Here is a 25,857-nt window from a genome sequence, read left to right on the forward strand (position 1 = left end):
TTGAGATTTTGAATTTTTTAGGATCTTGCAATATTTGCAGAATACACCGCAATTGAGCATCCCTAATCCAAAAATCTGAAATCCAAAATGCTCCCACGCATATTTCTTTTGAGATGATGTTGGCAGTCAAAAAGTTTCAGATTTTGTAGCACTGCAGATTTTGGATTAGGGATGCTCAATCTGTACTACTAAGAAAATATAAGAAGAAAAACCAGAATTGTTAACCTTACATACTAGTTATTGATGACAGCATATTTTTTTAAAACTTTTTTATTTTATTGAATCATAATTGATTATACATATTTTGAGGGTTCAATGTTGACGTATATTGATCAGATCAATATTACTAGTATGTATATTGTTACAAATTGTACTTTTTCTTTATGCCCCTTGTCCAATCTCTCCCATCCCCCTCTCCCTCCCACCTCCTACCTCTGATAACCCTAGATTTCTTCTCTCCCTCTGAAAGAGTAATGGACACTCTGTTGACTTGTTGCCTAGATGATCCATCCAATGCTGAGAAGTGTGTTCAGGTCCCCCAATATTATCATAGAGCAGATGCTTCTTCTGTCACTCTGGAATGGGCTTTGTGGAAAGAGACATCCTCTTCTTTTCTTTGGTCTCTAATGGTGACTCTCCTTGTGTCGATGCACTCCAGTGGCTAGTGGACCATCTGCGTGGTGGTTGTGACGTCTAGCTACTTTTGGAGCAGCTGTGGCTACTGCTGTGGCTGTGGTGGGCCACCCACATGGAGGTGACATTTTTGGCATGCTCCTTGGTGTTGGTGGTGTGCCTGGTTGTGGGAGGGGATCCAATCCCTGACTTCATGCCTCGGGCCCCCAGGGTGGGCCCTGAGGTGCTGGCAGTGTGCCTGGTTGTGGGAGGTGGGGTCTGGTCCCCGGCTCCATACCTCAGCCCCCGTGGCAGTCCCCAAGGCATTGGTGTGCCTGGACCAGAACTAATTTTTTGTCCTTTGCTTATTTCTAAAATGGGGGATCTTTCTGTGGGAACCAGTATTTGAGCTGCGTGATTGAGCTAAATTGCTGTTTTGTGGCTATTTCCCTAGGGAAGGCTTTTTGTGCAGCTCAAGGTTTAATGGCTGGCCTTATAGGTACTTCCAGCTCTCCCTAGAGCCAGTGCACCTGGGTTGTGTAGAAACTCTGATCTGAGCCTGAGTCTTTTCATCAAACTGCACCCCATGCAACTCTATATTCCCGATCAGTCTCCTCTGAGTGGTCCTGTGCTGATTGCGGGGTGGATCGGCTGTCCTTGCTGTGTCCAAGTGATCTCCTGGTGGGCCCGTCTCCCCCACCACCCATGCTCCAAACACTTCCCATTGGACAGGCCATGCGCTGGTCCCTTGTGATGACTCACTGGCCTCTGAATGACTCCTTTTTTTCAGTTGTTCTGGCTCCTTGCTCCTGTGTGGGTCCATGGGAACCCTATTAGTAGTCTTACTGTCCTCGAGGCCACCAAGGCCCTCTTCTCCTCTGCTGCTTCCAATCAACTCCACCCAAAGGACACAGCTGTGGCTTCTGCCAGCTCCTGCTCCATGCACTCAGCAGCTCCAGCCTTAAAGCAGCAGTGGCCTGAAACACTCTGAGCAGTTTTTTCTTTCTCTCATCATGGCTTCTCCTGCCTTCATGAACTCCGTAGGTCTGTCCTCCTCCACCCCTGAGCTCTAGCAGCCCCAGCTTGGCAGTTGTTGCATTTTTACAATGTAAATTGGTTGATTTGTGGGTGAGAGTGACGCTGGGGACCATCTATTCTGCCATTTTGACCAGAAGCTCCTGATATTTTCCTATCCTATACATATAGGATACTTTCTAAGTGATACACACACACACCCATGAGGAACATACCATCTTTAACCCCATTTTACAGATAAGTAAACTAAAACATAAAGTTTAAACATGCCCAAACTCACACAATTTCTAAATGGTAGAGGAGGGATTAGAACTCATGCTACTAATCATTATTTATGATGTTCAAGTTTGATAACAATAGCAGTTGAATGGCAATTACTTTCAGATATAACCTCATTCTACTTCATGGTTCTCTTCTTTTAAATACCTTCCCTTACTCTCAGAATCTCCGAAGTATATTTTCCTGTAGAGGTTCTATTCTTTCCCAGTCTTCCCATTACTGCTTCTTTTTCTATTACCTATTACCAGGCATATATTCATACAGTAAAATATTTATTGAGTACTTACTTTGAGCCAGAAACAGAGATGAATAGGACACAGTCAATACCCTGAAGAGTGTCATGTTAATAAATGTTATATAGCATTTTTGACAAATGCTGTAAAAGTAATCTTAACATGCTGGGGAAACCAAGACGGGAACAAGGTATAATCAGAATCAGACAACCTAGATCCAGAAACAGAAAACATGTGAACGGTTCTTCCTTCCTAATGTAGGAATCCCCTCTTGAACTTCCCTTAACTTTGCTGTCACTGTTAGAGAAAAAAATTGTGATAAGATGTCACACTGGCCCAAATGAAGACATCTAGATTCTAGTCCTACCTCAGCCACAAACTACCTTGCCTAAACATCCAAATCATAGTTTCCTCGGCTATAAAAAGAATGGCTTAAATAAGACAATCTTTGGATACATTCTAGCCCTAAAATTCTATGATTGTTAGTGCTCCTTCATAATCTGCATGAATACTACCAGTGAGCAGGAAGCTCACAAATTCATGAGCAATTTAGCCCATTTTGATCAGTGTGCATTTTTTAAAAAGTCCTTCCTTATACTGAGACAAAACAGTCTTCATGTAACTTGTATTCAATTTGGTTTTGCTGGGTGTTTCTGTTGGTTAATTGGTTGGTCTGTATTCCCTTCAGAATGTCACTTTCAACATTACCCACCAATTTAGTTATTTCATTGAGGAAATAAGTATACAAGCAAAAATTCTTAAGCTATACAATGTTGTTAACTTTAGGGCCAGTTTTTCATGATTTTCCTTACCAGAAAAAATACCAGATTGGTTCTTCCTATTTCCACCCCTACTTTAAATCTACAGGCCTCAGTTTTCACTACAAAAACAAATATACACTAAATGACCTCTAACTTAACTTGAAAACAGTATAATTTCAACAGGAAAGGAAATCTTGACAAGTTTAAAACTTTGAGCTCATGCTCTTGTGGAATTTTAGGTATATAACAGGGTAGAGAAACAACTAGAAAAGTTCAGTCAGGCTGGAGAAGACATATCGAGAAGAGGAAGTTCAAAATCTTAACATTTGTTTGACAAAAGTAACAAAAGATTTGCATCCAGAATTCTGAAATAACTTTTATAACTAAGTAAGAAAAAGGGCAACCCAATCAAAATGGGCTGAAAACATGAACAGGTAATTCAAAAAGGAGGAAACATGAATGACTTAATTTGGATGATCCCAAACACTGACTAGTAAGGATGTAAGGCACCTGAACTCCATATACTGCTGGTAGGAGTGTAAACTGTTACAACTTCTTTGGTAAACAAACAATTTGGGAATACTTAGTAAAGTAAAATCTCACAAGTTGACTGTGTATACAGAAAAATTTTAGCATGGATCAGGAAAGGCATAACTAAAAGCTACAAACAACCTATCAACAGGAAAATAGTGTTATATCATACAAAGGATAACTATAAAGCTATGAAAATGAATACATCAGAATACACATATTATTGATCTAGCCTAAAATAAATCTTACTCATCCTAGTGCAGGTATCTGAAATCATTACCTTACAATCTATAAACATTAACTAATAAGTTTGTAATCACCATGTACTGGTCCTTAGGTCTTTTCAAAAATCACTGCACAGAACTATATATGCAGATGGTTCTTGAGAACTACTTCCTGATTAACCAGGATTCCTATCACTGAGTCAAATCAAAGGAAGTAAGATCTACTTAGTGACCAGCTACACTTTCCCTGCTCAACTTGGAGCAAGAGCCTGTACCAGTTTTTTTCACTATTAGCAGCAGCTAATATCAGTAACAACAGTATCATTGTCATTAAGTTAATATTATTGAGAACTCACTATGGAATTAAACACTTTGCTTCGATCATCTCATTCAGTACTCACAATAACTTTGTGGGGTAGGTGGTATAATAACAGAGATGAACAGTCCTAGAGAGATTTAGTTATCTGTCTCAGGTTACAAAGCTAGTAAGTGGAACTATATGATATTTGGGGTCAATGAACCAAATTTATAATGAAGTTCAAAATATATAAACACATCAATACTATATTAAGACTGAAGAAATCTTGAATTTAAAGTGACCCTAGTCCTTTAATATTATCTAGACAAGTATCCTAAATATTCACTCAGAGAGATGTAACACTGGAATAACCTGTTATATGTGGTTAATATGAATAAATTGGGGGAAGATAAAGATGGTTTTTGCCCAGGCCAAGCTCAAAGTTTGAGGAAGGCATTATTAGAAGAGTGGCAGAATTTATTAAGGTTAACAGTCTAGACAAGTGAAGGTCTGAAATAATGATGGCATGCTGAGTGAAGCTAAGTGAAGAGACACAAGCTAAGTGAATCACAAGCTAAGTGGACAGACTGCTACTTAAACAGTATTCCACTGCTTAAAAGTTCTTCCAAGCACAACTGGCTTGGTAACTGCTCTGAACAAATTTTCTACTGTTACAAGACAAATCATAGGAGAACAGCAAAATCCAATACCCACACACACCTATGGAAGAAATGCGACACACATACACAATGTGTTCATTAACTTACTCATTTCACAAATATTTATTGATCACCCACTCTTTGCCAGGCACTAAGCTGGGCAGTTAGAATATGTCAGGGAGCAAAAACAGACAGAATCCCTGCCGTTAGGAAGTCAGCATTCTAGCTAAAAGAAACTGACAGTAAACATAATAACTAAATTATTCAGCAAGTTACAATTTGCTAGGTGTTATAGAAAAAGAAAAGAAAATGGAAACGGGAGTACAGAAGGAAGGATTAAACGTTTTAAAAGATGTTTGGCAGAGATTATGAAGAAGGTGACTTATGAACAAACATTTAAGAAGGGAAGCCACGTGCATACCTGGGAAAAAGAGTGTTGCAAGGAGAGGACGCAGTGAATGTGAAGGCCTGAAGTAGGAGTGTGCCTGGAGTAGCAGAGAGCCTGTGTGAGAATGAGGGAGAAGAGGAATAGGAGGGGTTGTGGTTTGGAGACGAGATCAAAAAGGTAAATAGGACATGGCACTGGCTTTCATTTTAATAGGCTCGATCTGTCTAAACATCAACAATCAAGGAAAAAGGTAGAATTATCCCTTCCCCTAAGCAACAGGCATGACTTCAATTTTTAAAAAACCTCATTCAATTTAGTTATTTGTGTTTTGTTAATAACTAACTTATATGCATTCTACAGTATATTCATTCCCTGAAGACTAACACACACATACGCTCTTAGAAGATCAGTTTGTGCTTAAAAACATAGTAAAGATCTCTGGTTAAAAAAGGTAGACAGAATGCATGTGTTTCCTCTCTTACTTCCATTCTAGCCACATTGGCTTCCTTTTTGTTACTAAAACACACTGGGCCTACTTCCACCTCAAGACCTTTATTCTTGATGCTTCTTGTTGGACTGTTCTTCCTCTAGATGTCTACACTACTTGTGCTCTCACTTCCTTTAGGTCTCTACTCAAATAACACCTTCTTACCTCCCTATCTAAATTGCAACAATCTGAACACACCCTAGCTCCATTCACTTCTTTATTTTTCTCTAGCACACTTACCACCATCTGACATTTTACTTATTTATTTTGTTTATTGTCTGTCTCTGCCTAGAACAAAAGTTCAGAGAAATTTTTGTCATTTTTGGAGGGAGGAGGGCTGGCTGGCCATTATGGGATTTTTGTCACTTTTAGCACTGCTTTATCTCCAGTACTTACAACAAGAACACTGCTTGGCAAATATCAGGCATTCAATAAAAAATTCAATGAAATTACTGAGTGAAAAAATAGTTCTGTGATGGCCTGGTGTGGGACAGGAGGGAAGTTAGAAATGCTAAAGATGTCATTGCGTTGTAACAGAAATGAGATGGAAAGAATGTTGCAAAATGAGGATGGAGAAGAAGTAAGCAGAAGCCAAATAATGAAGGAGTGAGAAGCCGTGTTAAGAATTTTATATTTTATCTTTTTAGTAATAGGAGACCATTAGAGGGTTCTTGTTTATGAGAAAAGCATTAGCAGATTTATGTTGTTAAAATATCATTTTGCATGTTGACAGAGTATGAAATTTAGGTAGGCAATAGTGAATATCGAGTGAATAGTGTATTGAGATTACTGTAGTTTAATTCAGTTGTGTTAAGAGAACTACTGCACCTAACAGACTAATACCATAGTAGATAAGAACATCTTGAAAATTTAAACACACCCAGAGGAGCACAAAAATTTGACAGGGCATTAAATAGAAAACAATAGAAGCTATGTTTATTTTTAACCTTCTTTCCTTCCCATCAATAGGTTTGCTTTTTAATTTTTTCCACAATAAAATAATAGGATTAGTAGGTAAGTGAGTAGCACCTATTACACTACATTGCAACCATGGGTATAGTTGCTGATTGGCCCAGTCAGACTGGAAAAAACTTTAGGGAAAGAACCATACGATAATAGAAGTACTAGTCATCATCATCATAATAATTGGTTACTATCTGTTATGCACTATTCTAATGGAGTAACTCATTTAATGTCAACACAACCATATGTAATGGGTATTTTCTGTTCATTTTACTGATGAAGAAAGTGAGGCACAAAAAGGCAGAGTATCCTGCCCAAGGTCACATTACTAGTAAGTGGCAATCTAGCTCCCAAACCCACATTCTCAGCCACTTATTATGCTGCCCATATCTCTACATCTCATCTGTCTTTGTATGCCCAACATCTAATACACTGCCTAGCACATAAATTCTTAATAAATGTTTAAAGAAATAAACAAATATGTGAACTTTAATTTATCTCCTATCTGCTCTACTTTACATGTCTGTTTTTGTCTGTCTCTAACTCAATAGTTTCTCTGGCCTTCCTTTCACCCACACATCCTCTCCTACAGACAGTATCCCCTAAGCTCCATAATATTTTTTTAACCTTTCACTGTTGGGTCAAGCAGAATGTCTACTTAGGCACCTGGGGAGTCAGAAAACCTGCTTTCATGGTTTCAACAGACATTCTCATGCTTAGCATGCTAAGCATCTTAGAAGTGCCTGTTTTAACCAAGAATGTATCCACATGGGCGGTCTAACTGCATCAAAGGGAGCCTTACTCTTTAGAAAACAATTTTCTTTTTTCTTTTCCTGTGAATGTTTATTCTACATGTTTTTTCGGGTTGGCTATAACTAGACTCTCTTTTCTCAGATATTTCCCCAGTAGCATCTTGGAATTTCATAACAATACATTAAAATTAATAAATAAAAATATAAAAATTTAATCTCCCGATGGATAATCTAACGGTTTTTATAAACATAAAGGCAGATGCTTCTCTATGTTCCAAAAACCTAGACTTCTGATTCAGCATACTGAGTTTTACTCACTAAATAATCTGGAAGAGTCACCACTTTCTAGGAGTGAGGAAACATGAAAGGAAAACAAAAAGGAGTAACAAACAAAGAAAAGGAAATAGTAAGTGTTATTCTCTGGTAGGAATGTGCCTGACCATTATTTAGCCTTGTTTTCACTGTTTCCCACTTAAAAATTAAAATTCTTAACAACGAATAATACAAGTCATCTAACTCAATTCACAATATTCTGAAAAAAAGTTAATAATTTAAAAGATTCATCTGTTAAAGTTTAAAAAATAAAATTCATGCTATCATATACAAATGTGTATAAAAGCATAACTTGTCACATTTAAAGGAATGACTACAGATAAAGCCTTGCTTAAAAATTTTTCACTGAAACTCAAAAAGAAATGAGTTCAAAATGTCAAATGTGGAGATTCTAAATGCCTAACTCCAAGAACTTGAATATAGACACATATATGGTTTGAAATAAAATTTACTGATATGATAAAACTCCACATTAAAAAATTTCAGATTTACAAATCTCTCAGACTGACATGTCCTCAGAACCAATTTAAATTCAAGTAGTTCACAGGATTTACAAGGCAATTTTTGCAAAAGACAGAAAGTTTTACCATTATAACAAAAATGTTACCTGAGGGAGGGCACCATAATTCCATATATAACCCTTGTGAGGGAAGATATTCGCCACATAGCGTAGCTTGCCATCCTTTACATCTTGTTTAATAGGATTCAATGGCTCCTTGGTGGCAATCTAAGAAGATCACAGGGGAAAAAAGGGAGAGGGAGATGAGAATTATTAATCCTATATCCAAACAGCATTTTTAAAAATCTGCTATTTTAAAACTAAATTCATATTCTGACTGATCAAAGGTGCTTTAAAATAAATTAAGCCAGCTTTTATTACTCATTTATGGTATGTATAAGAAAAACTGTCTGGAAAGGAGACATCAGATTATATATTTAGGCACACTACCATTTATTCACTCCATTATTTCTAACACAAATAATAGAATGGTTGAAATAGCAAGAGGATAAAGATTAATCAACTTGCTTTTTGTTATTGTTATTAATCTTGGACTTTTTAATTACAATCAATTTTACGTTAATAAAGTTAACTCAAAGGTTCTCATCATATCTCAACACTGAAAAGTTGAAAGCCTTTCCTCTAACATCTGGAACAAGGCAAGGATGCCCAATCTTACCACTTCTATTGAACATAGTACAGTACTGGAGATCCTTGCTAGAGCAATTAGGGAAGACAAAGAAACAAAAGGTACCCAAATAGAAAAGGAAGAAGTAAAATTGTCACTGTTTTCTGACAATACGATCTTAAATATACAAAACCCTGAAGGCTCCACCAAAAAACTGTTAGAACTAATAAACAAATACAGTAAAGTTGCAGGATACAAAATCAACACAGAAAAATCAATAGCATTTCTGTATATTAATAGCAAACTATCCTAAAAAGAAATCAACAATCCCATTTCCAATAACAACCAAAATATTAAAATACTTATGAATAAGTTTAACCAAGGAGGTGAAAAGACATGTGTACTGAAAAACTATAAAACATTGATGAAAGAAATAGAAGACACAAATAAATGGAAGACTATACTGTGTTCATAGATTGGAATAATTAATATTGTTAAAATGTCCATACTACCCATAGTGATGTACAGAGTCAATGCAATCCCTATCAAAATTCCAATGTCATTTTTCATAGATAAAGAAAAAACAATCCTATAATTCATATGGAACCATAACAACAAAAACAAAAAAAACCCCAAATAACCATGAAAATCATGAGCAAAACAAAAAATAAAAAACCAAGAACCACAAAGGTAGGTGCATCACACTACTTGATTTCAAACTATATTCTAAAGCTACAGTAACTAAAACAACATGGGGAAAAAAATTTAAAAAGATACACTGACCAATGGAACAAAATAGAGAGCCCAGAAATAAACCCACACATGTACAGTCAAGTGATTTTGATGAAGGTGCCAAGAACACACAATGGGAAAAGAATAGCCTCTTCAATAAATGGTGTTAGGAAAACTGGATATTCACATGCAGAAGAATGAAATTAGACCCCTATCTCATTCTATATATAAAAAAAATCTACTCAATATGGATTTAATAGTTAAATGTGAGAGCAGAAATTGTAAAACTGCTAGAAGAAAACACAGAGGGAAAACTACATAACACTGGTCTGAGCAATGATTTTTTTTGGATTTGACACCAGAAGTGTAGGTAACAAAAGCAAAAATAGACAAATGGGATTACATCAAACTAAAAAGCTTCTGCACAGCCAAGGAAATAATTAACAGAATGAAGTGACAATCTATGGATTGAGAAAAACTATCCACAAGCCATAGATACAGTAAGGGATTAGTATCCAAAATATATAAGAATCTCAAACAACTCGATATCAAGAAAACAAAAAACCTGATTTAAAAATGGGCAAAGAACCTGAATAGATATTTCTAAAGAGAAGACGCAGAAATGGCCAACAAATATATTTAAAAACGCTCAATTTTGCTAATCATTAGGGAAATGCAAATTAAAAACACAATGAGATATTATCTGACACATGTCAAATGGCTATTATCAAAAAGACAAAAGATAACAAGTGTTGGTAAAGCTGTAAAGAAAAGAGAACCCTTGTACAGCATATGTGGTATTGTAAATTAGTATAGCCAATCACAGAAAATTGTATGGAGGTTCCTCAAAAAACCAAAAATAGAATTACCATATGATTCAGCAATCCCACTTCTAGGTATTTACCCAAAAGATATGAAATCAGTGTGTCAAAGAGATGCCTGCACTCTGATGTTCAACACAGCACTATTCACAATAGCCAAGTTATGCATTCGACCTAGGTGTCTATCAACAAATCAATGGATAAATAAAATATGTATACATACACAATGGAATGCTATTAAGTCTTTAAAAGAAAATGGAAATTCTGTCATTTGCAACAACAGAAGCTGAAGTGGAGAACGTTATACTAAGTGAAATAAGCCAGGCACACAAAGACAAATACTGCATGTTCTCATTTATATGTGGAATCTAAAACAATCGAACTCATAAAAGCAGAGAGTACAATAGTGGTTACAGAGGCTGGGGGTGCAGGTAATGGGAAGATGATGGTCATAGGGTACAAAAGCTCAGTTAGACGAGAGAAAAGTTTTCTTTTTGAGAACTTTTGGCACAGTGTGGTGAATATAGTTAATTGTGTATTATACATTTCCATATTGCTAAGTGATTAAATTTCAAACATTGCCACCACAAAAAATAAGTATTTGAGTCTATGGATATGTTAATTATCTTGATTTAATTATTCTATATTGTATTCATAAATCATAACATCACTTTGTATCCCATAAATGTGTACAATTATAAACTGTTGGTTTACAATAAAATTTATATATATATATAAAAAAGATTATCACCAAGTGATTTCATTTCAAAGTTACTTTTCTATCAAACATACTCACAATGCTATTAAAAAAGAAAAAAAAGTCCATGCTGTAAACAAAAAAATAACTAAAGCCATTTGAATGAAGAAGACTTCTTAAGTAGAATCTCACAGATTCTTGGATCCTATACCTAACTGAGGCAAGAGGTGCATTACACCTGACGTAAAACCAAAAGAACAATCTGTTATCTTTATCTTTTCCTATTAAAATGTTAACAAAATCTACTACCAGGATCTGGTGTAATTACTGACAATACTCTAAATATAAATTCTCAAAAATACATACCTACATAACAATGACTAATTTAAATACTGAAATAATACTTGCCATCATATGTGAAGTTGTAGAAGGCTTACATAACTAAACAATGTGCCATAAATTAAATTTGACTCAGAACCATAAGGGATTTTTACCTAACTGAAGTAAGAACAATAAAATTCTGAAAAGCAAAAGAGAAATTCTTGACAGGTTCACGTTTCATGGAAAATATTAAAATTAAAAAAAGAAGAAGAAAATAAAAGCTAACCAGAGGAACAGTAAATGCTCTTAGATAGAGCTCACAAATTGAATTAGCCAGGAAAATGCTTTCATTCCTGGTAGAATAAAACCTAAGGGAGAATTAAGTCCTCAGAAATTAAATTGCCAACAGTCCCAAATAAATGTTTCAGTTGTGTCTATGAGCTAAATATGCCACAGAATCTATTTAAATAAACCTTGAAAATATTTGCCATTTTCCAAGAAAGGGGAGATAATGAAAATTAAATAAATATGTGTATAACAGACTAGAGAGGTGAAATTTAAAAACATTCTCCTTAAAGTGTAAACTCAGCTTTGAATATTTTTCTTTTTGAAATTAAAAATCTAAGTTCATGAGGATGTTTTTAATTGTTTTCATTATGAAGAAAACTGCCAACCATCCCAAATTAAGAATATTATGCCAAATAACTTAAAACAAGGTTTTTATATAAATATTAACTAAGATATCATTTCACTTTTTATATAAATAGAATATATCCATACCTCCATTTTAGCATTTGTCCACCGAGGTACTTCTACAACCATATTAAACAAATTCTGCAGTTAAAAAAAAAATGAAAATTTTTACATATCTTTTATTTTTACACTTATCTCCTTTACAAGAATGCTTTTGGTTTTTTTCCCCACACACAAAAAAAATGTTTAGAGTCTGCATCATACATCTACCTATGAGTTAAATGTCTTCCAAAAATTAGAGAGGTTGTCTAAAACACAGCAGTATTTAAGCCACCATGTCACTTGACCACTACTACAGTGTTAGAGATTACTGCATGTCTGGAAATACCTTTACAGGTATTTTCTACTACAATGTAGTGACAGAACTAGAATGGAGTAAGGAAATATGTTTCAAATTTTATTTTCCAATTAAAACAGAAGTGAGAGACCAAGTCCCTCACGTAAGCATTTAGTCTTACTTTTCCAATCCGGAATGTAAGTGTGGTAATCTCTGTCCCACTAACCACACAAGGTTGTTACGAAGACCAATTATATAATTTAAATCAAAATGCACAGAATATTATGAAATAAAATAATGTGAAAGTTATAAAATGATATTTAAATCCATGGCGATCATGATATAAAATTAACAATATCAGAACAGGCAGTTATAAAGTTCACAAAGTGTTTAGTTAGACTGATGCCTTTCTAAACTTAGCTTGCATATCTAGCAATTTGGGATTCCCTAAGGTTAGAAAAGGACTACTGTTTTTTTCTTTCTTTCTTTTTTTTTTTTTGGTAGAATGTTTAAAGCAAAGCAGACTCCAGATCAATGGTGAATAAAAATAGTTTCCCAAAGTTTGCCTTACAAAGAGAGAGTTAAGGTTAAAGTTGATTTGTATGCCATTTTGGTATGAGTGACCAACAACTTAAGGAGAAGAGATGGAATATTATTCAGCACCAAAAAGAAACAAGCTATCAACCTGTAAAAAGAAATGGAGGAAACTTAAATGCATATTATCAAGTGAAAAAAGTGCATCTGAAAAAGCTACCCACTGTATGACTTCAACTATATGCCATCCTGGAAAAGGCAAAACTATGGAGACGGCAAAATGATCACTGTTAGCCGAGGATTAGAGGGAGGGAGGGATGAACTGACAGCACAGATGATGTTTAGGCACTGAAACCATTCACGGTGGACACATGTCATTATACATTTCTCCAAATCCATAGAATGTACAACACCAAGAATGAAACCTTAATGTAAACTATGGACTTTAAGTGATAATAATGTGTCAATATAGTTTCATAATTGCAACAAATGTACTACTTTGGTACAGGAGGTTGATGGGGGGGGAAGGAGCCGTGGGTAAATAGGGGCATGAGGTATATATGGGAAATCTCTGTACCTTCCACTGGATTTTACTGTGAACCTCAAACTGATCTAAAAAATAAAATCTATATAAAAAGAAAAACAAAACAAAACAAACAAAAACAGTGCTAGTCCAACTGTGGCCATGGACCAGGGCCAATCTGCAAACGGATTGTTATTGGCTCATTTAGAAATGTTTGTAGCAATTTGACAGGGTAATTTTTATGTCTGTTGAATTTAATAATCAAAAACTGGAACCTGAATTATACTTTTCTAATAATTCATTGTGACTGTATTATTTAAATGTATCAGTTCACAACTGATTAGAAATAAACAAACCAAAAAACTAGTCCTTCATAACAGGTCATTAAGCAAATTTAATACTGTATACTTATTTTCCTTTGTGCCACACATCAAAAATCTCCTGATGAACTTTAATTAAAAAAAAAAAAAAAAGATTCCTGGAGCCCCAACTCCCACCTATCTCAATTCAATTGATATGGGTTGAAGCCAGGACACTCCTTGTATTTTAAAGCTCTCCGAGCAATTTTAATGTGCAGAGTTGGTTTAAGGTATTGCTAAAAAATATCCTGGGGTTTCTTAGTGAAACACGAAATGCTGTTAATAAAAAGAAAGCCATTTGCAGAATTAAATATAAATATACATTGAGCCACAAATTTAATGACAGTTTTTACTAAGTTTTTCCACATAAGACTGAAGGTTACAAATGACAAAACTGCAAACCTATAAATGAGATAAACAACAAAGCCAAGAATGAGTTCTCAACAATTGCTCTTTAGAAAGTGTGTCTCATACCTATCTTAGCAACCTTACACACAGTCCTGCTGTTATGTTTCATTTTCTATGCTCTTTCATGAGGCATCCCCACACCTGTTTAAATATGTCTGAAGTAGCTGTTAAAAAGAAAAACCGAAGTAAATGGCAGATGTTCACATAATTTATTCATCCCTGAAAGCCTGGCTATAAGAGAACAAATGCATGTGGATGAATACTCAAGAGGTGACACAGGATCAGGCTAAGGACAATCGTCTTACAAATGGCACCTACTAAAATCACTCATAGAGTCTTGAATTAGGCCAAAAGAACAATAGATGAGTTCTGAATTTTAAGCCTGCAAACCGCTCTCCCCCATCATTTGCTCCTGATCACTAACAGCTTATTTCCAGCCTGCAATTCTTCTCTACAGCTAAAACACATTTGGCCTGTATCCTTTTAAAGCCAATGTTAGTCTGGTTTTCCTAAGATTAGTGTTAATTATAAACGAGCAATGTTCTGCTGAAATTTGTTAGAAAATCAAAAAGATAAAAAGAGCACAAATTAAATCAGAAAGTTATATATGTGATAGGGACATTTAACTTCAGTTTTTTTCTTTCCATTTTTTCTTTGTATTTTTGTTGCAGAAATCAAAAAGAAAAACTAATATATGAAAAAGCAGTCAGTAGGTTTTATATACTTGGGGAAAAAACAGGAAGAAATCACCCTTCTTTCCTCTCCAAGTTTTAAACTTTCAATAAACTCAAATCAGACCATTTCCAACATATAAATTGTGTTCTAAAAGTTAAATTTTAATTTGACTGTCTGGACTCATAATATATTTTTCCTATTGAAACAATTATTTCAGATTAATACACAAAGCCCCTAGGAACCTATAAAGCTTTGAGTCCCTGAATGTCTGTACACCAACATCGAGGGCAGTGGTTCTCAAACCTCATGTTTAGGATGCTCCTGGAACACTTGTTAAAGATGTAGATTAACCAGTCCCCATCAAGCAAAGATTCTGATTTAGTAGATATGGGATGCGACCAGGAATCTGAATTTTTAACAAGCACTGTCAGTGGTTCCAGTATAGATGGTTCAAGCACCATTTGAAAAACAGTTGAGGAAAACAGAAGATGGGTGGGCAGACAAAGGTTGTAGGAATTAAACAAAAGCTGGAGTCATTAAGTTCCAGTTGGCATTGAGAAGAGAAGGAAATAAGGCTAGAAAGGTAAACGAAGGCAGGAGAGTGGGCAGGAAAAGCTGCTGGGCATCAGCAGGATAGCTCTAACTATAAATGGAATGACATAAATCAATCAAATGTTCTACTCCTAAGTCAAGAACTATTAAAGGTTTGACAGCCACATATTTAAAAGATATACTTATTTTAGTATAAAGTATAGTTAACACAATTGTTTTTCTTCTCTTCTATTAAAAGACTGTTGTTCCTGGATTCTAATTCTAAACTGACTAATTTTCATAAAGTACTTTTACTTCAGACTATCTACCATGATAAACAACTTGCTACTAAAATCTGGGTTCATGTCCTGATTCTCACTTATAATATGAAATGGTAATGAAGTACCCAGAACACTCAAATCAATAGAGACAGTAGAATAGGGGTTACTAGGGGTTTGGGGGAGTAAGAAATGGGGAGTTATTGTCTAATGCGCACAGAGTTTCAGTTGAGGATGATGGAAAAGTTCTGGAGATGGATGGTGGTGATTGCACAACAGTGGGGAAGTACTTAATACCATTGGATTGTACACTTAAAAAAGGTTAAAATGGTAAATTTATGTTATGAATATTTTACCATAATAAAAAAATTAAATGGTGATATCTGCACAAGCTGACTTAAAAAGATACTAGAAGACAAAAAAACACGTGAATGCACATGAAAGTCTTGCAGGGGGAAAACAATTTAGAAGGACTATGCAAATACAAACTATCATCAACGTCTTTGACAGTATAAAAGTGATCCACAAAAACAAAAACTTTTAGATATACCTCATGTTCATCATTTCGTGCTTTCTTTGTAGGAATCCCATTTTCCTATAAAAGAAAAGACGACATTCATAATTGTAATATGTCACGAAAGAATGCGTGCATAGTAAAAAAATGTCTACTGTACAAACATTCCACTAAAGAGGCTGTCCAGATACCTGATTCAACTGAGAACCTACCAAATGCCCAGTTAGTTTTTCCCTCAGCATTTGCATTCCTGGTAAGCAGAGCATCAAAGTGTTTTGTAAAATAAATTATCAGAAAAGCTAAATCTCTTTCAAGTATATCTTCCAAGTTTTTATAAAATAAGCAAAGGTTCTGTTCAGTCTTTAAGGAAAGACTGGCAGTTTCCAGTGATTACGCTTAAAACAGTCATTTCATTATTGAAATGAAACTCCAGGGAGAATGACTAACAAGCCGTGAAAACACTCGGCTGCACCTCCTGCCTGTGAATTCCACCAAGGTGTGATTACTATGCTCCACCAAGCACTTTTAAATTATGCCACTCACAAATGCTCACCCAGTACACGTAACATTTAAACACCAAAACAAATACTAATGAAGAAAACAAAATAAACAGAAAAATAATTATTCCAAGTCAGGTCTAAAACATTATTTCTGTTCCTAAAACACCACACTACATTCCTAAGTTCAAGGTGCAAGAGTTTTAATCATTCCTGGCTGAGAACTAGGGAAACCTATTATTTATACAACCACTTTGCGTACCACTCTCCACATTCCCAGAATTCACTGGCATATCCTGTTATACTTTGCCCTGCCCTATCTTCAATTTTGTCTAATCCCAGACCTCATCGCCTAAAACCCATCCTCCTTAGACAGAATGTTAAGCCCACTGAGACGTTTCTAGCTCACTCTTTGTTCTACCTCCAGCCCTACCTACATAATTCTCTAAAATACAGCTTTATTATTGTTGTTGTTGTTATGAGGTACACAGATTTTGTTATGGAATATCCAACAACACCCCCACAGTCACTATCTTATATTTCCCTGTTGTATTTTTATAACTCTTAATACTACGATTGACTTGTTTGTTTTAGGGTTATCTGTCTCCTCCAACTGAGTGGGAACTACATCTATCTTATTCACCACTGCAGCCCCAGTGCCTGGAATAGTGTCTGGTTAACAGTCTGCATGCAATAATTATTTACGGAACGAAGAAATTAATAAATAAATGAATGTATGCACTTTTGGTCAAAAGCAAGGAGAGGTGCTTGGAGACGTGAGATATTTAGGTTTGATAGTTCACTGGCCAAAACAAAACACAACACACGGACACGTATACAAACACACACTCTCATAGAGAGACAAACAGTAACACAGAGTTCTTTCTGCCCAATCTCTGGTTTCTTTCTCTCTCCAAATTATATAACCCATTGCCCTGCAGCTGAACACTTAGAAGTAATGAGCTGGAGGCATTATATAAGAGAGGTAAAAAGTACAAGCTCTGGAGTTAGAGCACCTAAATTCAATCTTAACTCCACAACAGACAAGATTTGTGACCATGGACAAGGTATTTAACCTCATTAACAAAAATAAGGGTAATAATAATAGCAGTTCCGGAAGGACTGTCAAAGCGCATGTCAAGCACGGAGTACAGAGCTTGGCTAAGCACCACCAGCACTTGATAAATCCTGTTATCCACCCTATCACTACCGTTATTGACAGTTTCATACTCTGAAGGCTGGAAGGCAACACAAATCCTACTTCAACGTTCCATTACCTGTTTGATGCATGATATTCAGCCTCGTGGTGAGCAATACCAACAAGGTCAAATTATTCTTGCATCTGAAGCAGCTTCCTCCCTTCTTCACTGGCCTCTGCCCCTACACTGATCTCCCTGCAGCCGTAGAAAATCCAGCTCCATATAGTCTTAACCTGGAGTGCAGTCCTGGTTATTTACTCAACAGATGTACCCCCTATACAAATTTGGTCATTCACTACTTGGATTTTAAGGAAATAACTTCTAACTTAATGATGGGTATTAACATTCACTACCAAATGTGTCACCTTACCAACTATCAGAAGGGACCTCAAAACTCCCCAACGATTTCGAGGTCCTCTCAGATCTACTTATAGCAGCAGTTCTCCTCCTACTTGACTGACATCCTTTGTAGTCTTACAACTTTCAAGTGATTTTTAAGCTCTAAGAGAATAGCTATTCAAACACCTCCATTTTTTCCCAATCTTATCTTTTTAGCATCTGTTTCATAGAGCAGTGAAAAAGCACAAGTCTTATGGTCAAAAATCCTAGTTCAAAACCTGGCTCTGGCACTTACCAGTTGTGTGAGCTTAGGCAAGTCAATGAAACACCTTTAGCCTCAGTGTCCTTGGAGATAATAATAGCAACTCATAAGGATTAAATAAAATATGTTCACATGGTGGCTAGCAAAATAAAAAATAATCCACAAATATTATATTATTATTATTATTAAAAACAAAGCTCTTGTTAACTTCCTAAATTATTACCCTTAAATCTTTATTTCCTACCAAAATATATATATATATATATATATTTTTTTTTTTTTGTCCTTTTTGTGACCGGTAAGGGGATCGCAACCCTTGGCTTGGTGTCGCCTGCACCGCGCTCAGCCACTGAGCGCACCGGCCATCCCTATGTAGGATCTGAACCTGCGCGGCGGGAGCGCCGCTGCGCTCCCAGCGCTGCATTCTCCTGAGTGCGCCACGCGGTCGGCCCTCAAAATCTATATATTTTACCGACCACTAACACCCCTTTCTCCTAAATACTCCTGGCTGAATACTATCCTCATACAAATTTTAATTCACAAAGGAGGCTCATGACCCTATTATAACTCCTATGTTTCCCCTCATGACTTTCAACCACAACCTTTCCATTCAAGGTGCTTCCAAAAAGCACTTTATGGTTATACTAGAAGCACATATTTTCATCCCCCAAACAAGTTAAAACGATACCTCTTTAGAGTCCACCTTCAGAGGAATATCATGAAAGGGGGAAATGTAGTGACCAGTTACATTCTCTGCAAAGGAAAAAAACAAAAGAAAAACAGAATTAAAGCAACAGACACATTGTTCTTTATAGCAGCAATATCCTTATCCACTTTTAAACTTTTTCCAAAGCTAATTTTAACTCCCAATTTAAAGTTTAATTCAACTTTTAAAACTTGGTTCAATCTGAGGACCAAACAGAAATGTATAACAACTAAACCATATTTGAGTTGACGAAATCATCTACTTATTCCCATGGCTTAAAACATCCAAAGCAGAAAATGTCTAAAATAGACAAAACCCCAAAATATGAAAAAATCTCACTTTTGAAAAAGAGACTCATCACTAAGTGAATTGGATTAAAATTTATGTCAATTTCCACAGGAGAAACTTGACAAGAGAATTCCCAATTTCCACTTACAATCCACAGGAAGAAAGATCCAAAGGTCCTACTCAATTAAAAGAAAAGAAACAAATCATTTGTTTCCATTCAAAGTGGTAAGGATTCAAATAAGAAGGTAGGCTTAAAACAAAAATAAACTTGAAAAACAGAAACTATATTATGTTAAGAAGTTTTATACTTAAATACATAAAAGAGATCTTCAAAAAGTTCATGTTAAAATTTGTATCATCTTTCAATTCTATTTTTCCATGAACTTGCTGAAGTACCTTCATATTTCACATACTTTTAAAAGTACAGTCTCATGCCACATAACAATATTTCAATCAACAACGGACTGTATATGCAACACTGTTCCCATAAGATTAAAATACTATATTTTCATTGTACCTTTACTATGTTTAGATTCACAAATACTTATCATTGTGTTACAATAGCCTACATAATTCAGTACAGTATCATGCTGTACAGGTTTGCAGCCTAGGAGCAATAGGCTATACATACAGCCTAGGTGTGTTGTAGGCTATACCATCTAGGTTTGTTAAGTACATTCTATGGTGTTCTCACAGTGGTGAAATCATCTAACAATATATTTAATCACCATTGTTAGACAACACATGATTGTATATATTAAACAAATAAAATGGCTCAATGTATATTTTTCCTGGACTATATTTGCTTCCAAAAGCTGGGCTTAGTTACAGAATTTTCACTTTGTAATTTCCTAAGTCAGCATATGTTTTAGTTCTGGCCTGCTACCTCTTCAGCATAATTTTCAAATTTAGACTTTAAAAATATTTTAGCAAAATACAACAAGGAATGACTGCACCCCAATAACAATGAGCACACCCACTTACCCAGATCTTGGTTTCTAAATTCCCAAATAAAAGTAACTAGGGCTCCTTGAAGAAGGGACTGATTCTAATGCTGGGGCAAAGAATACACATGATGAGCCTGGAGGATCTTGTAGGGGCAGAAATTAACCAAGTGCTCAAAAACAAAAGGCTGGAGGTATGTTAAAGGGAAATGTAAGCCAACTTGAAAGAGCTCCCAAAGGCCAAAATTGGAACTATATGAGCAACAAAATAAATGATGGAGTAATGAATTAGAGCCAAAAGTGTAAAATAAATATACATGAATCCATACTGATACAAATAAATGATTGAATGAATAATAAATAAATAAGGGAAAAGAAACAAATCAAAGACTGAGAAATTGCAACAGATAGGAGGAGACTAAGGAAATATAATGACTAAATGCAATCTGGTTTCCAGAGATCCTGGAACTGAAAAACTAGCGGAATCTGAATAAAATCTAGACTTCAGTTAAGAGCATGTACCAATGCTGATTTCTTAGTTTTGACAAATGTACAACAGTAGTGAAATATCTTAACATTAGAGGAAGCTGGGTGAGGGATAAACCATAACTCTGTAGTATCTTTGCAACTTTTCCAAACCCCAAATTATTCCAAAATAAATATATATTAAACAACAACAAAAACAAAACAAGCCCTGGCTTCATTCAACCTAGTAAAAAAACAGATGTATAACTTAACAGTGGTGCCCATCCCATCAAATTTTCATATCCCCTCCCATGCCGTGTACCTTACCTTAGGACTTATCACTAGAATTAAGTTCTGAAGGAAGGAGTTTTGTTGCTTGTTCTGTTACACTTTTTTCCCCCTTCTAATAGTGGTAAAACATAAATAACATAAGAGTTTCCATTTTAAGTATTTTAAAACATACAATTGAGTGAAATTAATTACATTCACAATGCTGCGTAAACACAATCTCTATTTCCAAAATTTTCTCATCATCCTAAACACAAACTCTGTAACCATTAAGCAATAACATCCCATTATCCCCTCACCCCCTGTTTCTGGTTACTTCTAATCTACTTCTATCTCTGAAAAATTGTTTTCCTTTTAGATTTATTTTTTCTTAATTGACCTGTGATAACTGTATATCTGAGTACATTTGTACTGTGTGCATTAATCATATCAGGGTGTTCCACATATCTACCACCTCAATATTTATCACCTTTTTGTGTTGGGAACATTCAACATCCTCTCAATTAGCTACTTAAAAAGTTATATAGTAATTTGTTGCTGGCTGTAGTCTCCCTATATTGCTATATAACACTAGATCTTATTCTTCCTATATTTCTACAATTTTGTATACACTGACCACCCTTTCCCCATCCTCCTCTTTCCCCCTTCCCTTATTAGTCTCTAGTAACCACTATTCTACTCTCTACTTCTAGATCAACTTTTCAGACTTGCTGTTCTGTTATACTTTCTACTGGATCCCCAGCATCTAGAAAAGTACCCAGCCCTTAGTAGGCAAAATATTTGCTGAGCAGATATTTACTTAATAAATGTCTGTATTTATATTACTATTTCATATCTCTCTCCAAACTATTAATATAATTTTTCTTTTCCCACCTTAGCAACAAGGAAATTCCTGAAGGATCTGTGAAGGTAGAGATAAAGATGAGAAAGAGCACACAAATGGCAAAGTATTTAAACCCTTGCTATGATCTATGAAGCTCTTTTTCATTAGTTAAAAGGATGCACTTAAAAAAAAAATCTTCCCTTTTGCATACTACATCAGATTTCAGATTCTCTGCCTGATTTTCAAAGTTATCTGTGAGCAACTCGAAAGCACAAGAAACAAAATTACCAGTTTTTTGCATGGCTATTTACTTTTCAAAAAGTAATAAAAATACTTAAGTGGGCCACATTTTCATACTTTCTATTAAAATAAAATGTGGTGGGAATTGAAAATGGTACAGCCACTTTAGAAATCAGTTTAGCAGTTTCTTATAAAGTTAAATGTACAGTTCTCATGTAACCCAGAAATCCCACTCAGTAATTTAATCAAGAGAAATGAAGTCATGTTCACCCAAAAACTTCTAAGTATATGGTTATAGCAGCTTTATTCAAAATCACCAAAGAATGAAAACAACCCAAATATCTAACTGGTAAATGGATAAACAAACTCTGTTACACCCATACAATGGTCTTTTGCTCAGGGGTGTATTACTCTGCAATAAAAAGGAATGAAATATTGAAACACAAACAGAATGGAAGCATCTAAAATATATTATGCCAAGTGAAAGAAGCTAGACTCAACAATTCCACAATTGTTTTATGACATTCTGGAAAAGGCAAAAATACAGGAATAAAGAGCAGACCAGTGGTCGCCAGGGGTTGAGAGTTGAAGGTAGGGTTGACTCTAAAGGAAGATCACAGGAAAATTTCTTGGAGTGATGTAACTGTTTGTTCAGTACCATGATTGTGATGCTGTTTAAATGAATCTATACTTCTGTCAAAACTCAGAACTGTTCACACAGAAAAAGACATTACTGTATACATTTTTAAAAATAAATATGGAGGTTAAAACAAAAAACACCAAAAAAGAGGTTAAGAAAATATATAAACGAAAGCTCTTGTTCCAAGAACAATCATCAATCATTGATTGTCCCCTCCGCTTCAAGTCACAAAAGTAAAAAATGTACAATTTTGAAGAAAAGAAAAAAATACAATCCTTTAACAGATTACTTCAGTTGTTATACTTGCAACTTATCATTTTGATGAAAATTAACAATTTCAGCTCTAAGAATCCAGGAAGTTGTACAAACCAGGGAAGTTTGCTATTAAAGGAGTTAAAGAAACTTGAAAGAATAGCTTGGCAACCTTTGTAACTAAAAATAAATGATAGGATATAGATTTGGTGTTAAATTTCCCTAAAACTCCAAAGCTCCAGTTAACTGTAGACAAGCTCCAACAAACTTATCAAGATGTAAGATGAGTGAGTGCTACTCAAACCTGAGAAAAAAGAGGACCAGACTGAGCTGTGAGAGTTAAATACTAAAAATTTGCGAGAACAGTCCTTAGGTATCTACCTCTTTAAATTAGAACCTAAATATTATACTCAAACACTAAGATAATGCCAGTATATACAAGGGGTCTTCAAAAAGTTCATAGAAAGTGCATTTATGAAAAAACTACACATGGATTGTGAAATTTTTTTGCACCAAAATACATTCATACTCACTTGTCATAACATGTCTGAACAGTATCTAGTTAGAGGCACAAAGAAGCACAAGACATCCATTTGAAAACAGCCCATATCAGAGCAACACGAATTCTGCCAAAATTGAATCAAGAACAAACATCACATTTATGGTGAAGCTTGGGTGGAAGAATGGTGAAATCACTGATGCTTTATAAAAAGTTTATGGGGACAATGTGAGAAATCAGCAATTTACAAACAGATGGCTCATTTTAAGAAGAGGCAAAATGACGTTAGGGAGGAAGCCCTCAGTGGCAGACCATCCATGTCAATTTGCCAGGAAAAATTAATATTGTTCACATCCTAATTGAGGAGGACTGACGATTAGCAACAGAAACAATAGCCAACAACATCGACATCTCAACTGGTTCAGCTCGCACAATTCTGATGAAAAATTACACTTGAGCAAACTTTTCACTCAATAGGTACCAAAACTGTTACACCCAGATCAGCTTCAAACAAGAGCTTTCAATGGAAATTTTAAATAAGTGGAATCAAGATTCTAAAGCATTTCTTCAAAGAACTGTAACAGGAGATGAAACATGGCTTTACCAGTACAATCCTGAAAACAAAGCACAATCAAAGCAATCGCTACCAAGAGGTGGAAGTGGTCCAGTCAAAGCAAAAGTGGACCATGAAGAGAAAAGATAATGGCAATAGTTTTTGAGATGCTCAAGACACTTTGCTTGTTGACCTTCTGGAGGACCAAAGAACAGTAACCACTAATTATTATGACAGTGTTTGAGAAAGGTAGACAAAGCTTAAAAGAAAAGCTCTGTGAAAACTTCACCAGAGTCCTTCTCTACCACAACAATGCTCCTGCTCATTCCTCTCATCAAACAAGACCAATTTTGTGAGAATACTGATAGGAAATTATTAGTCACCCACCTTAGAGTCCTGATTTGGCTCGTTCTGACTTCTTTTTGTTTCCTAATTTTAAAAAATCTTTAAAGAATATCCATTTTTCTTCAGTCAATAATGTAAAAAAGATTGCATGGATGTGGTTAAATTCCTGGACACTCAGTTCTTTAGGGATGACTAAATGGCTGGTATTAATGCTTACAAAAGTGCCTTGAACTTGATGGAACTTATGTTAAGAAATAAAGCTTACATCTTTCATTTTTATCTTTTAATTCCATTTTCCCATGACCTTTTTGAAATACTCCTCTCTATGTTTAAATTGTTTCCGAATTGCCATTTTGGAAGGTAAAAATAAGTAAATAATCTGCATTTACTGGCTTATATAACCATACCTACTACAAGTTATTTGGATTATGAAGCACTATTCATAAATAAAATGTAATAATTCAGAAAAAAATAAAATTACACATACACACACACAGCCTTATACAAGGGTACTTCAAAAGTCCATTAACTTTTGCAAGTATCATTTTTCTCAGATAATGATAATGCTTTAATGGGCAATATACAGTACCTATAAATTTGCACAGGAACAATGAATAGAAGCCAAAAAGCCTGACTTCTAGTTACTGAGCTTGATAAAGTCACTCAATTTCTCTGAAGCTTAATATTCTCAATAGTTTCTTCTATCAGGCAATATACATTTATAGAATGTTTTGTACATAAAAGGCAATGTACTAGTTTCTGGGATACAAAAGTACCAGAAAGTGATCCATGCCCATAGATCCATAAGACAAGGCATGTACTACCTCACTGTCATCACCATCATCACCTGGTAAGTTAAAACACAAAGGAGTCCTGTCAGCACACTTACAGAGCTAATCATTTCCTTAATGTACAAAGGAAGGATGAGAACTTATTAAAAGTTTTCCAGTCAGTGCTGTTAGTATGCATGCTATTTATTAGGCTCCATTTGAAGGGTATTGAGACTCTCCAATGTGGATTTAAAGACATGTACCATCTTGAGCAACTATAAAATAAAAGGGGTAATGTATGTTACACATATGAGCCTTGGAGAGATGACACACAGAACAAGCACTGTAGCAACCTATGTCACTTCTTAACGATAATAGAACTGAAGCACACATCAGCAATAGCCCTTTCTCAAGAGCTACAGAATAAATAAGTGATATATCTTAGGTTATAACTTTATTATCTGAAGCTCAGACTGGTTGTTTCTTTAAAATTGAAAACAAGTTGTTACTGCCAATTTGCTTTTTAAAATTTCTACTTTGTTGTGAAACCAAAGCAACACATATGCATGGTTAAAAAACAAGTCCCTACACCTCTCTCCAATCCAGTTCCACTCTTGAGAGCAACCTGCTTTCACCTCTTTG

The 25,857-nt window shown here is 35.2% G+C and overlaps 1 protein-coding gene across 2 annotated transcripts in view; it reads right to left on the reverse strand.

The window, feature by feature from the left end:
- PPA2 (inorganic pyrophosphatase 2) overlaps positions 1-25,857 on the reverse strand; it is a 96,810-nt gene that overhangs the window by 61,810 nt on the left and 9,143 nt on the right. The window contains exons 2-6 of one of the 2 annotated variants that reach the window (XM_063108243.1): positions 19,091-19,155; positions 16,142-16,186; positions 12,034-12,087; positions 8,163-8,282; positions 5,054-5,134 (exon numbers count right to left, since the gene is read on the reverse strand). In XM_063108243.1, the coding sequence (XP_062964313.1) occupies positions 5,054-5,134; positions 8,163-8,282; positions 12,034-12,087; positions 16,142-16,186; positions 19,091-19,155 (365 nt within the window). The remainder of the gene's footprint in view (positions 1-5,053; positions 5,135-8,162; positions 8,283-12,033; positions 12,088-16,141; positions 16,187-19,090; positions 19,156-25,857) is intronic. The other variant, XM_063108244.1, reaches the window with a different exon arrangement.

The sequence above is a fragment of the Cynocephalus volans genome, chromosome 9 (genome assembly GCF_027409185.1).
Source record: "Cynocephalus volans isolate mCynVol1 chromosome 9, mCynVol1.pri, whole genome shotgun sequence".
Lineage (NCBI taxonomy): Eukaryota > Metazoa > Chordata > Mammalia > Dermoptera > Cynocephalidae > Cynocephalus > Cynocephalus volans.